Source organism: Trypanosoma cruzi, genomic scaffold (genome assembly GCF_000209065.1).
Source record: "Trypanosoma cruzi strain CL Brener 1047053516657 genomic scaffold, whole genome shotgun sequence".
Classification (NCBI taxonomy): domain Eukaryota; phylum Euglenozoa; class Kinetoplastea; order Trypanosomatida; family Trypanosomatidae; genus Trypanosoma; species Trypanosoma cruzi.
In genome coordinates, this window is record NW_001849436.1 from 41,125 (window position 1) to 57,000 (window position 15,876).

General features: G+C 48.2%; 6 protein-coding genes across 6 annotated transcripts, besides 48 other annotated features; all 6 read right to left on the reverse strand.

The window, feature by feature from the left end:
- Positions 1-4,033: part of a sequence feature (heterozygous, Esmeraldo-like haplotype) that runs on past the window's edge.
- Positions 72-158: a sequence feature (A-rich).
- Positions 693-726: a microsatellite.
- Positions 964-996: a sequence feature (T-rich).
- Positions 1,164-1,199: a microsatellite.
- Positions 1,302-1,334: a microsatellite.
- Positions 1,410-1,431: a microsatellite.
- Positions 1,461-3,659, reverse strand: Tc00.1047053504213.90 (inositol polyphosphate kinase-like protein, putative; the record flags this gene model as incomplete). The annotated part of the gene is made up of 1 exon (XM_809119.1): positions 1,461-3,659. The coding sequence occupies one exon, from the start codon at positions 3,657-3,659 to the stop codon at positions 1,461-1,463; it is 2,199 nt and encodes a 732-aa protein (XP_814212.1).
- Positions 2,479-2,501: a microsatellite.
- Positions 2,868-2,914: a microsatellite.
- Positions 3,597-3,617: a microsatellite.
- Positions 3,854-3,924: a microsatellite.
- Positions 3,966-3,999: a sequence feature (AT_rich).
- Positions 4,034-4,114: a sequence feature (areas merged during assembly that could not be assigned to a particular haplotype. This can correspond to areas where the two haplotypes were merged or to regions with more than two copies in the genome that were merged during assembly.).
- Positions 4,115-4,274: a sequence feature (heterozygous, non-Esmeraldo-like haplotype).
- Positions 4,146-4,169: a sequence feature (AT_rich).
- Positions 4,256-4,290: a microsatellite.
- Positions 4,275-4,687: a sequence feature (areas merged during assembly that could not be assigned to a particular haplotype. This can correspond to areas where the two haplotypes were merged or to regions with more than two copies in the genome that were merged during assembly.).
- Positions 4,389-4,415: a microsatellite.
- Positions 4,647-4,675: a microsatellite.
- Positions 4,688-15,876: a sequence feature (heterozygous, Esmeraldo-like haplotype).
- Tc00.1047053504213.100 (hypothetical protein, conserved) lies at positions 4,992-6,314 on the reverse strand (the record flags this gene model as incomplete). The annotated part of the gene is made up of 1 exon (XM_809120.1): positions 4,992-6,314. One exon carries the CDS (start codon positions 6,312-6,314, stop codon positions 4,992-4,994), a length of 1,323 nt encoding a protein of 440 aa, XP_814213.1.
- Positions 6,437-6,461: a microsatellite.
- Positions 6,617-6,642: a microsatellite.
- Positions 6,910-6,944: a microsatellite.
- Positions 7,235-7,257: a microsatellite.
- Positions 7,276-7,301: a sequence feature (AT_rich).
- Positions 7,388-7,417: a microsatellite.
- Positions 7,489-7,520: a microsatellite.
- Positions 7,680-7,706: a sequence feature (AT_rich).
- Positions 7,813-7,836: a microsatellite.
- Positions 7,864-7,892: a microsatellite.
- Positions 7,922-7,985: a sequence feature (A-rich).
- Tc00.1047053504213.110 (amino acid permease, putative) lies at positions 8,226-10,067 on the reverse strand (the record flags this gene model as incomplete). Its single annotated transcript, XM_809121.1, has 1 exon — positions 8,226-10,067. One exon carries the CDS (start codon positions 10,065-10,067, stop codon positions 8,226-8,228), a length of 1,842 nt encoding a protein of 613 aa, XP_814214.1.
- Positions 10,545-10,595: a sequence feature (A-rich).
- Positions 10,741-10,787: a sequence feature (T-rich).
- Positions 10,830-11,690, reverse strand: Tc00.1047053504213.120 (proteasome alpha 3 subunit, putative; the record flags this gene model as incomplete). The annotated part of the gene is made up of 1 exon (XM_809122.1): positions 10,830-11,690. The coding sequence occupies one exon, from the start codon at positions 11,688-11,690 to the stop codon at positions 10,830-10,832; it is 861 nt and encodes a 286-aa protein (XP_814215.1).
- Positions 11,699-11,728: a microsatellite.
- Positions 11,868-11,916: a sequence feature (AT_rich).
- Positions 11,946-11,968: a microsatellite.
- Positions 12,121-12,176: a sequence feature (GA-rich).
- Positions 12,257-12,279: a microsatellite.
- Positions 12,379-12,406: a microsatellite.
- Tc00.1047053504213.130 (hypothetical protein, conserved) lies at positions 12,562-13,266 on the reverse strand (the record flags this gene model as incomplete). Its single annotated transcript, XM_809123.1, has 1 exon — positions 12,562-13,266. One exon carries the CDS (start codon positions 13,264-13,266, stop codon positions 12,562-12,564), a length of 705 nt encoding a protein of 234 aa, XP_814216.1.
- Positions 13,413-13,437: a microsatellite.
- Tc00.1047053504213.140 (hypothetical protein, conserved) lies at positions 13,614-14,462 on the reverse strand (the record flags this gene model as incomplete). Its single annotated transcript, XM_809124.1, has 1 exon — positions 13,614-14,462. One exon carries the CDS (start codon positions 14,460-14,462, stop codon positions 13,614-13,616), a length of 849 nt encoding a protein of 282 aa, XP_814217.1.
- Positions 14,461-14,484: a sequence feature (AT_rich).
- Positions 14,583-14,614: a microsatellite.
- Positions 14,960-14,981: a microsatellite.
- Positions 15,067-15,088: a microsatellite.
- Positions 15,216-15,237: a microsatellite.
- Positions 15,388-15,471: a sequence feature (A-rich).
- Positions 15,700-15,736: a sequence feature (A-rich).
- Positions 15,828-15,876: a microsatellite.

Genomic DNA, 15,876 nt, shown 5'->3' on the forward strand with positions numbered 1-15,876 from the left:
GCGGGAAGAAACAAACAAAACAAAACAAAAGAACTGCACTCGAGTTGCCTCCCAAACGCGGGAAGCGTTTAAAAAACAATCAAACAAAACAAAAAAAAAAAAAAAAAACTGAATTCACAAACAACAACAACAACAAAAAGAAAAAAAAGAAAAAACAAGAGAACACAAGAGACACACTATCGTTTTTTTTTTTGTCTCATCCAGATGTACACTCCCTCTCTACAGGCTTCCATGTGTGAGCACAGAGATGGGCAACACAAACACACAAACACAATTAAAGCAACAAACAAACAACTGCAGGGGAAGTGTGTGGAAAAAAGAAAAAAAAAAAAACCACCCCCCACAAAAAAGCTATCCAGCAACAATAAAGGCCACAATTAAATACATTCCCCCGCCCCGCTCCGTGTCTCACACTTTAGTTACAAATATTAACGGTGTTCACATGTGCAGTAATCGTCTTTTTGTTAAATGTCTGTGGTGCACGGGGAATAAGATATCCGTCTGCAATATATACATATATTTAACCGTGTGTGTGTACGTGAGGGCTAACAACAACAACAACAAAAACGTATTGACCCGAGCTAAAAAAGGAGTGAATGAATCCGCACGTACGCACAAAAAACAAACAAACAGCCTTTCCCCCCTTTTTCCCACTCTGTCTCCAACACCCGTCCATCCCATCAACACGTCTGTATATATATATATATATATATATATTATATTTATTATTCATTACGGACAATGTCATATGCGTGTGCACACAGAATATAATGGAACATGTGCAGGCGGCTTATTGGTTGGTTTCCTATTTTTCCATCACCCTCCCCCCTTTCAAAATGGGGCCTGGGAGCGAAGGGGATGGGTGGGGTTTGGGTTCGGGGAAAAGATGCATGGCAACCACAATCGATAAGGGAAGAAGAAGAAGAAAAAAAAAAGACTTTTTCTTTTTTGCCTAAAAATCACTTCTTTTTTTTTTTTTTTCTTCATTTTCTTTTTGCCCCCGTCAATTCTAAACTCGTCCGTGTCTCTTCCCATCGCTCTCCGTCTGTGCCTTCGGCCCCCCCCCTCCCCCCCAAAGAAACACCCCCCACGATTAACGCACATACCACAACATACATACCAGCATACATCACAAACAGACGGAAGAAGACCGACAAAAACGCAAAAAAAAAAAAAAAAAAAAAAAAAAAAGAAAAAAATGGAATAGCAAAAACAAAAGCAAAAAGAGGGAATGAAGCGCAGGCACGTCCTGGTAGTTGCACGCATCCACTGCAATTCGCTTGCAGTGTTTCTAAAGCTAAATATAAATATATATATAAATATATATACATATACAACACAAAAAAGGTAATTTTGTTCTCTTCTCATGTCTTCTTCTGGGTGACGCATGTTTCCCCTCAATTGAGGCGTCTCTCTCTCTCTCTCTCTCTCCATACCTCCCCTCGCGGTGCGTCATGTCGTTAGGCGAGTATCGTAAGCATCGTATCGAGGGCTTTGATGTACCCAAAATCCCGTTCGTACGTCGCCTCGGGGTCCCCACCGCGCTGCAACTCCTCCCGTTCGTACGTGAAGGCAAAATCAACCATCACAACGCGCGAGGAAAGCAGCGGGCGATCGGCGTCGTACACAAACAGCAACGAGGACGTGAAAAAGCGGAAAACGTTTTGATTCATGAAGGCACAACGCAACCGTCGAACCTGCTTGCGAAATTTATACCGCAGGCGTTTGCTACACTGCGTAAAGCGGGAGATCGTTTCCCGCAGCTCCTCCAGTGTCAAATTTCGACCGGCAACTTTTGACCGTGTCTCGTACTGCTGCGTGTCGGGGCACCAGCGCTTCATTCCCGCTAGCCGCACACCGTACTGCATAGAAGTCGAAAGCATCGCCTTGCGCTCCTTGCTACGTAGCTTTGCCTCGGACGGATTCATCCCATACTGTCGACTGCCCATCTTGATGTCAAGGATGCAGGGATGCAGAAAACCTTTGCATAAATCCTCCAGCACGATCATTTGACAAAAGTTTCCCTCTTCTGTCTTTCCTTCCTTTTCAAAGGCCCGGCTTGTGGCTAGTGTGCTAGAACATCTTTGCATGGGTGTCCCGTCCTGTGCGCCGGCCGACGACGGGACCCACTCACTCTTTTTGGTACTAACCCCATCCGTCTCCAGAAGCACGCGGCGAAGGCCAATGTATCGCGGAACGAACGGCACAAGCGGGATGAGAACATCCCAATGTCGCCCCTCACTGACTGCCGTTACCGTGTCCCTCTCCCGTGAGCTCCCGCCCTCCGGGCTGGGGGTGCTTTCAGAATGCATGTCGGGTGTCCCACGTGTCACCTCAGATAATCGACGTCGTCGCCGCCACCAATTCCACTGGGTCGAGGCGGAATGTTGCCGATCCAACTTTTTTCCCTCCTCGCCCTTTTTTCCATTTCCGCGTTGCTGCTCATCACTATTCTCCATGGCATCATTACTGCACTCCGAGGAGGAGGAGGAGGAGGAGGAAAGCGGATAAAACGTCTCCAGTAGCTCCGGGTGACGCCAGACGTAGTCCTGCACCGGCTTTAGCATCTCATAAAAGCGCTCCTCACGGTGGGAGCATGATTCCTTCATGAATACACCACCCTCCAGAATGGTTAAGTGATGACCGCCAATGGATCCCATACCGCCGGTGGAAGAATCCATCCGTCTATCAACCTTCACCGTCGTTGCCCCGCTACCCCCGGCACCCAACAAACCCGAGGCAGTCGTCGGGCGGCTATTCATCGTGCGCCATCGACGCACTTCGCCACGCCCACCTCCCTCGTTTTTATCACAGTTTCGGAAACTACGAAAAGCACATTTCTTGTTCCGCTTTTTCACTACTGGCTGCTCCTCCTCCTCCTCCTCTTTCTTCTCCTCGTCCTCCTCCTCATCCTGACCTGACGTTCTAAGGAAACAATCGCTGTTGTACATGGGAAGCGGGTGATGGTCAGCACATGGGCAACCGCCGCCCACTTCCTCGCGTGATGACGATAAATCCTTCACGCCACCGTCAGAATGCCAAAGGTCCGGTCGACTCATCGCTTCCCTCTGCGACGTTCTCCCTCCCACGGGGGATGTCATCTTACTCTTGATACTCTGGAAGTCCCCTCGTACTGCATGTATGTTTCCATTCCTTGTCACCTCTGTGCTAATGTCATCCTCATCGTCGTCCCTTATAGGGTCCGTTGCCTCCATTTCACTTGTCCACCGCTTTTTCCCGTCCATGCCGTTACCAATCACACTCTTCTTCTTAATTCCCTCCTTCATACTGTCATCTCCATCATCAGCACTTCTCGTGCTTTCCTTAAGTGCCCCAAAGCTCCTGCTCTGGCTACAAATACTACTATGACTATCATCATCACCACCATCGCCGCCACCGGTGCGGCCGTGACGTGGTGTCTGTTCGGCGGAGCTCTTGTAACCATCATCGTCGTCATCAACTCCTGCTGCGGCAAATTCCCCTCGCCGGTCCTTCTCGGGTGAAAGGAGGAACGGGGACTCTGGGGTGGGATTGGCGTTCTGCGCCACTGGAATCAACGGCACGAAGGCTCTCAACGTGCCACCAACCCCCTCCTCCTGCTGCTGCTGCTGCTGCTGGTGGTGGTGGTGGTGGTGCTGCCCTTCTTTCTCGCCCACCATTGCTGTCCGGAGGCGATATATGGGTGGAATTTAAACACACACACACAAAAAAAAAAAAAAAAAAAGGAATACAGAGAGTTCCTCCCCCCTTTTCCTTCGGTTCCGTCTTTTCCTACCGCTTTTCTGTCCTTCTTCTTTTGGCCTTCTCCCAAACGCTGGCGGAGCTGCCGTTGCGTCCTTTTCTTAAAAACTTTTTTTTTTGTTTTTGTTTTTTGTTTCTTCGCCTGCCTTTTTGTTTCTTTATTTGTTTGTTTGTTTGTGTGTTACCACAAACACGCACAGCGCCGTCCAATCGCTGTCTGTCTGTTTATAAAATAAAATATATAAGAAAAAAAAATTACTTATCTTTCACCCTTCCTTCCTTCCGGCAAGATGTCCAAAGCAGACACGCATGAAAAAAAATGTGGGGGAAGAAGATGGGGACACGACAAGCAAAAACACACACACACACACACAGAAAAAGGAAGAATTACAATTTCCAGGGTGTATATATATATATATATTTAAATAGGCGGATGTGTATATATGCGCACTCTCTGCTCCTCTGTTTTCCTTCCACAACTCGCATCTCCCCTTCACACGCACGTGCACCACGGATGTATATATATGTATATATATATGTATATATATAACTATAAAACAGTAGGCAGAAAGTAAGCAGATAAACAAACAAGACACAAGCAAGTGATCAAACAGCAAATATGATAAATGATAAAAAGGGGTTGGGGGAAAGAAAAAAAAGAAAAAAAAAAAAAAGTATGGAAAGAGAGACACGTGGAGGAAATTGTGTACAATAGGGTGCGCGTGTGTAATGCAGCATCATATTCGCAATATAAAAAAGTAAAAAAGAGTGCAATCACCGCCACCATCATCCAATCATCAACGTATTATCCGTACAGAGCACCCATTGCAGTGGGGGGGGGAAGACAGGTGGATAGGCGTACATACATGTATGGTGATGATAGCGATGAGCAAATACGGAAAAGCAAAAAAAAAAAAAAAAAAAAAAAAAAAAACGGCATTGCATAAACACAATGAATAAAAACAAAACAATACAAAACAGAGACAAGTCTTTTGGAAATTCCAGTTTTCAATGTACCCTCGTGTTTCTTACATACAAGCATACATATGTCCATTATATATATATTGGACCTAAAGCAACTGAGGGAGAGAGAGAGAGAGGTAGTGATACACGACTTTTCCCTTTACTCCACGGCAACTCCTACGCCTTCCACAGCGAAATTACTCGCACTGCCACCTTCCATCTCCCTTTACCATTCCATCCTAAGTGGCTGGGATTGGTGCACATTTCGCCGTTGCTTTTGCCATGCTTTACCCTAACAGTCCTGTCGTCGCACATTCATTCTGCTGCTGTCGCCTCTGCCGCCTCTGACGAAAAGCCGTACTTTTATTTTCACGCGCGGCGGCGTTGAAATCTTTTACCGGAAGAAAATCTTCGCTGGCGGGACGCAAATCACATATTGGGTGCATCTCGTGGTAGCGTGACTGAAGCGGAAGTTCACGGAATATGTGGGCGTGACGGAAGAGCGCCACCTGTTCTTCTGGAGTGTACGCATGCGTTTCCGCGAGATCATTGACCATTCTCTGGAAGGAGGCCGTCAACAACTTGTCACGGAGACGCTGCGCCGCAACTGCGATCGTGGACACTGGACGAGGGGTTTTGCCGTCAGCTGTCTCTGTTGCCGTTGAGTGAGGTGGAGGTGGTGGCGGGATGGAGAGGCGTCTTCCACCGGGAATATTCCCACCTCGTGCGGCGTTCTTGCCGCTGACATCATCCCCATCCCCATCCGCCGCTAATATCATCGCTCCCGTCGTCGTCGTCGTCGCTGCCGTCCCTTCACTGGCTGCGTTCATTGCTGGTGCGGATTTAATGCCTAAAAAGACCGGTGGTGTTGGGCGCACGGTCCCGTCCGCATTGCCGAGGGGGCTTGGATCCGTTGCCGGAGAAGCTTCTTCCGTACCTGTGTCACCAACGCCATCGTCATCCTGCAGCATCTCTTCAAGCCACCCTCGCCGCAGCCCCCACGTCCTCAGCCTCATATCCTGAATCTGCTGCGTCGCTAGCTCCTCCTCAGGTCGATCCGTTGATGACGACTGCGGCCGTCTTCTGCACGGTGGATGCGTGGAGAAGAGTGAATGTTCCTCGGCCAGGCGCCGCAGGGCGGACGGCTCGTTCCTTGACGCGTGATTTATCGCCATCGCCTCTGTTCCACGCGGAGAACGCACGAGGCCAAATTCCTCCTTCCGGATGAAACGCCAGCGGTGCTCCAGCGGAACGCAGGGCGGTTGCCACAAGGTGGACATGGGGGGAGAGGACAGCTGAGGAAGCACGGACGAGGGGGACGACTTTGATGAGGTTTGGGATGGTAATGTTTGGAGTGACTTCTGCCCCCTCGCTCTCGCTCTAGAGGTGGACGCGGAAGGGGAAACTGCTGCTGCCACACGGGGCAGTGGCGGCACGGCGGCGGTATCAGCGATCACACGAAGCGTGAAGTATGTGTTTGTCGTAGGTCCGCGAATAGTGTAGGCGTGTGTCTGCTTAATTTTCCTTCTGACCAGGGAGGGCGGTGCGTTCCCGCGTGGGGTTCGCATTTGCCCTCTTCCTTTTTCTTCCTTTTCCTCCGCTGCTTGCATGATTTCTCCCTGTGAGTAGCCACGTCACATATGAAGGGGAAAAGAGAAGAAGTAAGGCGAGAACGCAGCAAAGATAGATAATCCACACGCATACACTTGCATAATTTGCTGACGGAGAAGCCAAAAAAAAAAAAAAAAAAAAAAAAATACCCCGCCCTTTCCTCCAAAACCAGAAGGAAGCACCCACAGTTTTTTCCCTCCACCTTCCGTTCCCTTCTAACCACACGGGATGCCTAACATGCACACCTTTACAGTGCCATCGGAAGGTTGATCAACAGGTTGGACAGAACAAACACCAAACTCACCACCACCACCACCACCGCCACCAAATGTTTTATGAGCGCATATCACGACGACATGTTCCCAACAACTCCGCAAGTGACACCACACATGCAGGGCCGTTCTCAACGTGCCGTGAATTTTCCCTTTTTTTTTTTTTTTTGCGTTGGACGCAGGACGCCACCGATGTTTACATCCCGCGGCTTCTAACGAGTCTCCCAGTTGGCGGCGACTCACAGGCCCCAACTGTCCCCGTGACGCACATGCGGTGACCGCCCTCCTCCCCCCTCCAACTCTTCACACAAAAAAAACAAACAGAGGGAGAGAGAGAGAGAGAAAGAAAGAAAGAGAAGGCACGAAAAGACATCTGAGGAGAGGTTCGGAGCAATGACGGAAGTAAATTTCCACCGACATCTTTCATGGCTGCAAATACAACCGGACCGTGGCGTACGGTCGCCAGCACTTCCCCCCTCCCATTATTTCCCTCCAGAGAACGTAACGCCCAAAAAAAAAAACACAAACACACACACGGACAGTTTACATGCATGGCAAAAACACTCCCCTCCCACACCCACACAGAAGTAAATTCCAACGGACCGTAAATTAAATATCTACCTCATTTTAATCCACTTTTTTTTTTGTTTATTTTATTTTATTTTATTTTCTCATTTTCTATTATCTCTTTATTTTTATTTATTTATTTTTTTACGCTTCTCCCCCCCCCCCCGTTACTAACAAAAAATTTTTTTTTGCTTTAATATGTCCTCATTTATTCCTTTAAGCACGCATGCCTCTTATTTATTTATTTATTTATTTTTTTTTTTTTGTGTGTGTGCCTGGTTTCAGTGCTTAAACGGACGTGTTTCATCAACCTCATTTATTTTAAAAATTACCCTTTTTTCTTTTCTTTTCTTTTACTTTTTTCTTTACGCTTGTCTATCAATTCCTCCCATTCGTGACATCTCCCCCCGCCACCTCCGGTGACTCAATAAAATTACATCCGCTTATTTTGCGCATCGCAGCGGTCAATACGCACATGTAGAGATAATAATAATAATAAAGTAGGCAGGGGGGAAGGTTACATGCATTTATATTTATTTATATTTATATTTACAGGGACATATTATATCTATATATCCATAAATAAACATGCACGTACACCCAAATATTGCATTATATGCGTTTCCAGGCAGTTTTTTTTTTTTTTTTCTCTTTTGAGTGTGTGTTTGTTTGTTTGTTTGTTGGGAATCCATTTGAATCTCCTACTCCCTTTTTTTTTTTTTTTTTTTTTTTTCTTTTCTCTCTCTCCTTCTAAAATCAGCAAAGATCAAAAGTAACAACAAAAACAAAAACAAACAAACAGACAGACACAAAAAAAAAAAAAAAAAAAAAGAGCCTTGTATTGCCGTCAGACTCATATATATATATATATTTACTGACAAGAATTTGGAATAGGACAAAATTGCTGGTACGCAAAAGTGCGTGCAATTCATTTATCCATCCATTCACTGCGTGAATTATTGCGGCAGGAGTCACGGCAAAGGAGCCGTGTGCGAGAGGCCTCATGTGCCACCCTTCATCCGCCGATGTTTATGTGTGGGCATTTGCTTCAGTGCAGGAGGTGCCGGCGTTTTAGTTTGTGAAGCCCCGGCCTTCTCCATTTGGACGGGCGGGCTTCTCGTCATCGTTGCCGTTGGTGGTTGGGAGATCGTAGAGGCCCGTCATCTCACGTTGCGCGCTGAATGAACTCATCATGCCAGTCGGGGACGTGCGGCCGAAGCCTCCGCCGCTAAACGTCTTCTCGGGCTCCCCAGTGACATCCGTCGCCGTCCCGGAGCCATTTCCAATCGGCGACGGGCACTGACCGGTGGGAAATATGCCCAAAATGAGTTCGCCTTGCCGTTCGTCGTAACCATCGTTGTAAAAGACGCCCCGGCTCAGCGGGGGGCCCTCCCCATCGTCCTCAGCGGGGACGTCATCGTCATCCGAGGCCTCGCATTGAACAATCACCCCCTGGAAGCCGTTACGGGCGACATAGCGGCAGTACAGGTACGACCCGATTCCCACCAGAATGAGGAATGCAACAAGCGACAATCCAATCGCGAGGGAAACCATGGAAGAGACGATGGCGGCAGCAAAACAAAAGATAGCCGATGGCACAAGACAGAGTGCAGCAGCGACGGTGTTGCAGGGCAGGGCATAGGGCCGCGGTAGATCTGGGTGGTCAATGCGCAGTTTAATAAGGGAGGCGTAAATCAGCAACATGCGCAGACAGTAAAGTGACTGACACATCGCCACAACATCACCAAAATCAAAGGAGACACAGAAAATCAACGTCACGGTCGCATTCAACACAATTGCTGGTATCGGCGTGCCAATGGTTGGGTGATAATACCCAATGATACGTGAGATCCTCTTGGGAAACATCTCCATCGTGCCCATGCCTGCCAACAAGCGGCTTGTACAGCACATCGACGTCAGGGTGAAACCCACTCCACTCACGATGGACCCGGCAAAGAGATAGTACTTTAACCAATCTCCAGAAATGATGTATGCGATCTGTGGCCAACGCCCTGCTTGCCAGTCGGCCCAATTCTGATGAGGACCAAGCGCGCTGACCCCAGCCAACATCGGAAGCAGATATGCAATGTAGGAAGAAAACATAAGCGGCACCATCATGATCGGAAATGTCTTTTTTGGATTCGATACCTCTTCAACCATCGCCCCCGCATTTTCAATGTTGGCGTAGTTCCACGTCACCATGCTTAAAAACGATGCCCAGTCAATACTTGACGCGTTTACATGCGCAATGGCTTGACCATCAAGGCCGTGGGTAAATATTTGCTGAAATGAAAGTATCAAAAATGGCATCATGGCGACCACACACACCACCACGCAGGCCGATCCGACAAGTTCAATGCCTGAGCAATTGAGAACACAACAAAAGACAATAACTCCAATCTTTACACCAACTTCTGCGCCCTTGTTCAAAGACACAATTCCTGTCACATACGCAGAGGTAAGACTGGGATATGTTGCATTGCCCACAAATGTAATGAACACTGTCGTGATAATGCAAAAGAACGAGACATAAGGTGGGAAGGCTGCATTCACCCACATGAGAACCCCCGAGTTGCTCGGCACTGCTGTGGACAGTTCCGCCACCGCCAGACCCGTTGGCAGGGACCAGACCCATGGCAAAATAAGACACACCACAAGTGTCACAAGCGGGCCCGCTGCGCCAACTGTGTCCTCAAAGCCGTAGCCGCCACCAAAGCAATTCGCAAACATCAATGCAAAGAGACCCACAATTCCAACCGATCCGCGATGGGCAACTGCCTCGCCAGCACGCCGTACCCATTCCGGCCGTCGAATTACCTCCTGCGTGCGCCTTAAGGTTGGATGAAAAACAGGTCCCACATGATTACGCCTCCGTACCAGTGTCTGAAAGTTTGATTCACCACCGGGACTCATAACAACTTCCCTTCCTGTCACCTAAACCTTCACGCCTCACTCCTTCTCCTCCTTTTCTCCCTTCTCCCTATGCCTATCGTAACTAAGACTGCTAAGGGTATCTATGTATTTATATATGTGTATACACAGCCGTTTCCCCCCTTAACTTCCTTGCCTTTCCTTACTCCTTTTTTTTTTCAAATCTAAGTACCCTTTCCAAGACAACCCCCTTTATGTATATATATAGATAGATATATCAATCCAAGAGCAATGTACGCAGCAAAGGAAGATCGAGTAGGCGGGCCCAGTACTGCTGGAAGAAATGAAATTCAGTTTCAAGAGGGTAAAAAAATTTGCCAACCAACCAACCAACAAATAATAAATTTTGTGTTTGTTCTGTTCAACCGTTTGTGTCTCTTTCTGTCTGTTAAATTCCAAGTGTTCCTGCGGGTGAAATGCCTGCGCTAAATTTTGCGACTTCGCCTCTTCGCCGAACCGAAAAGAAGAAGGGAAAAGAAAAAAAAAAAAAAAAAGAAAAAGAAAAGAAAAGGTGTGGAGAACAAACGGGGATTACACACCAACCATGCATGCAATCACACAGAAACAGACAAAAAAGAGAGGATGCGGGTGAGTGGGTGCATCACACACAGTGCTCACGGCGTAGTCGAGAGCTTCTCTTCCCTTTGGCTTGATCTTTTTTTTCTTTTTTTCTTTTTTTTTCTTTTCTTTTCTTCTCCTCTCCGGCGTCTATTCCCCTATCATGTACTTTTTCACATCGACCGCTCACGATGATGTCAGCTTTTGCTCCTTCTTCTTTTCCTTTTCCGCCTCTGCCGCCTCCTCTGCCTCACGCTGGCGGTCTGCTTCTGCTATGAGCGGCTTGAGGTCTGTTTCTCTTAGTATCTTGAACTCCGGCACCGTCTTTGGCAACACACCGTACGGGTCCAGCAACTTCTGCGTTGCAGGCGCCGGCACCTTGTGCAGGACAGCCACTTCAAGACGCTCGGCTGAGAGCTTGACGGTATCCATCGTCTTTCCCAGAACGCGCAGGCACAAAACAATCCCCTCATCGAGCGTAAGCTCAGGCTTCCAGTCCCTCTTGAGCAGCGATTGGGCCACCTGGTCGTTCTGGCCAATGGCGTAGGCGCGCCAGGCGTTGTAGTTGCCACTGGTGTCCGTGTGGTACAGCTGGTACCCATGGTGGCGGTCCCACCCAGCCAAAAGGAAAGAAACCCCAAACGGGCGGACCCCGCCGTATTGCGTATACAACTGCTTCTCATCGCATAAAAGCCGGCAAAGATCCTCCGCAGCCATCGGCTCTTGGTACGTGTAGTGATGACGATTCGCGCTAAGTCGAGCGTAGTTGAGAAGCGCGTAGGCATCGGAGGTTACACCCGCCACACTGCAGCCAATGTGACTGGCAATTTTGTACATCTTTTCACCGCTGATGTTATTGTCCTCCATGTTTTCCGAGTCAAAGAGACTGTTCTGCACTCCCTTTTCCGCGCCCAGCACGACACCGCCGGTGGTGAGAATGCCAATGACCGTGCCGGCCTGCGAAATGGCCTCCTCGGCGTACTCCACCTGATAAAGACGCCCCTCAGGGGAAAAGGTGGTGGTTCGGGAGTCGTAGCGCGATGACATTTGACTTGAAAAGAAGAAAAAAAAAAAAAAAAAAAAAAGAGCCGGTTCCCAAAACGCCCTTTACTACCGTCGCTCTCCTTTCCACAACCTTTTTTTTTTTTCCTGCCGTGCACGAGTCAATGATCCGAAACACAGTTGTGATGGATATGTGGATGGATATGGCGTGTTGAACTTGTGTTTTTTTTTTTTTTTTTTTAAATTTAAATTTAAATTTAAATAATAATAAGGCTCTACACCCATCGACAGAGGCGAAGCAAAAAAGAAAAAAAAAAAAAAAAGGGGGGGGAAAAGAGATAGAGAGAAGTAGTCATGATCAATGAACACAAGCCACATGCATAAATACCAGTCACTCCGTGTAATGTGGAATTTGGGAAGCGGAACTAATGAGGGTGTGTGTGTGTGTGTGTAGGGTTGGAAAAGACTGACAAATAAAGAGAGAAGAAAGAAAAAGGAGAGAAAAAGTGAGAGAGAGAGATATAGATAGGGGAACACGCACCCGCCGCAGATGCCCAACCTCCCCCACCTCTTTACAGTCAGCAGCGGCCCAAGGAGAATGATAATTATGTACACACACACACACACACACACAGAGAGAGAGAGACACACAAACGATTGTGTGTGTATTTATGCATGGATGTGTGCGGGGAGATGAAGGAACGATTAAAGTGACGTGCCGCGACTGCAGTAAAACAACAACAACAACAACAACAACAACATAAAAACAGCCATCCTCTCCCTGCACTGTACCGCCCTGAATACATTTCTCACCGCTTAGGGATGAACTCTCGGTTTTTTTTTCTTTCTTTTTTTAATAATTATTATTGCAATTGGAGCACACATCACACAACGCACATCACAGGCGTTCTCCCGCTCAGTCACTCCACGGGTAGTCAAGGGCCCGCTGCTTCTCCCGCTGAACGGCCCCCTCCTTTTCCACAAGTTGCCAAATGCCGCGAGTCACTTCCTCTTCCACACCGAGACGCTCTGCCACGGCATACAACCGCTGCCGGTCCTCCTCCGGCACTTTGTGGTAGCGGTGGAAGCTCGCCGCACGCATCGCGTCGTACACAAAACATCGCACTTCCGGCAAGTTGCCAAGCTCCTTGGCATCTAAACTCCCGGCCTCTGAAGATGCCGACACCGTTCCTTTCCCCCCACTGCTACTATTCATGGAGCTGCTGACCGTACCATTTCCGTCATTAGACGCCTCCTGCATTCTCTTGCAGAGCGTCGTAAGGAGGTAATCGCGGTAGCGCTCCACGTCCTGCTCCGTTCCGTCGTGCTTCAGTGCAATACCCAATAGTTTTTCCGAGGCACCCACAACAGCAGAGCAGCCGGCTACCCAATCGCGCGCCAATCGCCCACCTCCGCTTGCATGAACAAGAGCCTTGCAGTACAACACCCGCACCGCGTCGTCGAGCTTCCCCTTCTCCTTGCTATTTGCCGTGTCCCATTCGCCAAGGAGCGGGGACGCATTGGCGCCATAGAGAAGCCGAGAAAGCCACCATGACGAGCTGCCATGACGAACGAAAAGAGTTGGAGACAAAAAACCCTTCATGCGGGACAGACGACGCATCTAGAGAATGTTTTTGCCTTGATTGCCTTTCGTCTTCGCTCTAGTGGGAGGGGTCAGGAGAGAAGAGCAACATGAAGTGGAGAGAAAAAAAAAAACGTCACATGGGGAAAGGGACAGAGTGCAGTCAAAAACAACTGGGCAAAAAAAACAACAACAACAACAACAACAACAGGGAGTAAAAGAGGGTTTGGTGGGTGAACGACTTTGAATGTATTCGTGGGCCAATAAAAACAACAACAACAAAAGGAAAGAGCCTCATCAAAAGTGGCCACCGATAACTTGAAACTTCCGTAAAAATTTCACCCATACACACATATAACAGACACACGCCCGTGTCATTTCTACGACTAATTTTGTTCCGCTTTGGTGGTGGTTTCCCGCGGCTGCGACTCCGCGCAGAGCTCCTGCATCTTGGCGTAGTCCATGACCCCCACAGGGGCATCGGCATCAATGGCGCGTACCGCCGCCTCCGCCACGACATCGACGTCCACGGGCGGCAGCAGTACGCCTCCCCGGTGCAATGGTCGCAGGACGGCCTCCAGTGGGCGTCCAAGCAGCCAGAGTGGCAGCGGAACAAATCCTTCCCCCAGCGGCACATAACGCGTGCCATGGATGAACCCGGGGCGAAGCACAACGCCGCGATCGCCCAAGTTTTCCAAAACAGCCCGCTCCGCAATTTTTTTGCCGTAAAAATACCCCTTTAGAAGCCACCTGCTGCCAAGAACAGGGAGGGCCTCGTGGTACGGCTCAGCCGACACCAGCACCATCCGCCGCACCCCTTTGCCACGCTCATATAGCGCGGCCGCAATGTTGACGTTCGCATCGCCACAGACACGCCTGGCCTCGTTGTGATCGCGCGTCAGAAGCCCGATGCAACTCACAACGGCTGTGGCGTCAGGATTGTCCTCAATGAAGTGGAACACCTGCGAACGACTTGTGGCGTCAAGCGAGACAAACTCCAACGGGCTGTGGAACGGCGTTATTTGCCTCGTGGCGTCCTCGGCAACGTCCGTGGAGTTCTCCTCCGGCGGGTGGTGATGCCGCAGGACGGCCTCATCGAGCAGCGGGGATCCAACTGGCGGCAGCCCACCCCGCGATGCGCATGTGACTTTCCATCCGCGCTGGAGTGCCTTGTAAAGCACATGTGACCCCACAAAACCCGTTCCTCCAAAAAGTAGAAGTTTTCGTGAGGCCATTTTTTTTTTTTTTTTTTTAAATCACCTGCCGCCACACACGCACAACTCCCTTCCACGCACACACTGCTCGCGCGTGTGTGTGTTTTTGTTTGTGTTTGTGAGCCGCGGGTGCCGCGCAATAAAAAAAAAAAAGAAAAAAAAAAAAAAGGAAAGGGCAAAGAAGGTGTGCGTTCCGTCTGAGACACAACCCTCCCCTCTCCTCCTTCCCCTCCTTTTTTTTTTTTTTTTTTTGGTCTTGCTGTTGTTAGTGGCCGACTCCACTCAAGCAACTCTCCCTCTCCCTCACACACACACACTACTAAAGGATTGGATATGAATGCATGCACCCATCCATCCGTAACCATGCACACATCACACACACACACACACAAGCGCAGCAGCAGCAGCACCGGAGAGAAGGGATGAGAGTGAGTGAAGAGACATAAGTCAATTGGCACAAAAAAAAAAAAAAAAGAGATGGAAAGGAGTAATTCACTGGCGACAGCCACGTGCACATGAAAAAAAAAAAAAAAAAAAAAATAATAATAACAACAATAACGGGTTTCATGCATCTCCTACGCCCTCACGTACAATAACACACACATATACACGGATACACGTACTCTCTGTCTGTCTGTCTGTCTGTCATTCCGTCTTTCTCTGTATGTTAATAATGATAGTAACGTGTGTGCACTACAGATATCATCTACGCACCCATCACACAGACAAATTATTCCTTCTCACTCCCCTTTCCCTCTCCTTCTCCTCTATTTGCACACACACACACACACACACATATATATATAATGCCTGCGTGTCTCTGTCTGTCTTTCTGTGTGGCACCCCCTCCAGAGACCCCACGTGTGGTACATTCCTCTCATTTATTTCAAAGACCACGGCAAAATTTGATCGTCACTCCTCCCGGCCCACCACACACAAATACGGGAAAAAAACAAAAAAAAAAAAAAATACAAACGTGTAAAATAAAAACAAAACAACAAACAAACAAACAAAAAAAAAAAAAAAAAAAGGGCGCACAGACATACACAAAGGAGAGAAGAAAAAAAACAAAAACAACAAAAACAAAGATGGGGAGGTGCAGAGCAAGAAGCCAAATAAAAATGATACAACGGACATCTGCAGGTGACATGAGTTCAGAGATCCCTGCGGAGAATAGAGGCACCTCCCACCCTCCACCTTCCCCCCTTCTGCATACATGCCCACAACCATGCATGCATGCATCCACACACATAAGGAGAAAAAGAGAAGGAAGGAAAAAAAAAAAAAAAAAAAAAGAGCCACGTAAACACCTTCAATGAGAAACCAAAACCAAAACCAACAAACAAACAAACAAAAAACCACTGTTTCAATGGCCCTCCTTTCAAATTTTTTTATTTTATTTTATTTTTTTAAAGGGTTTTTTTTTTTTTTTTTT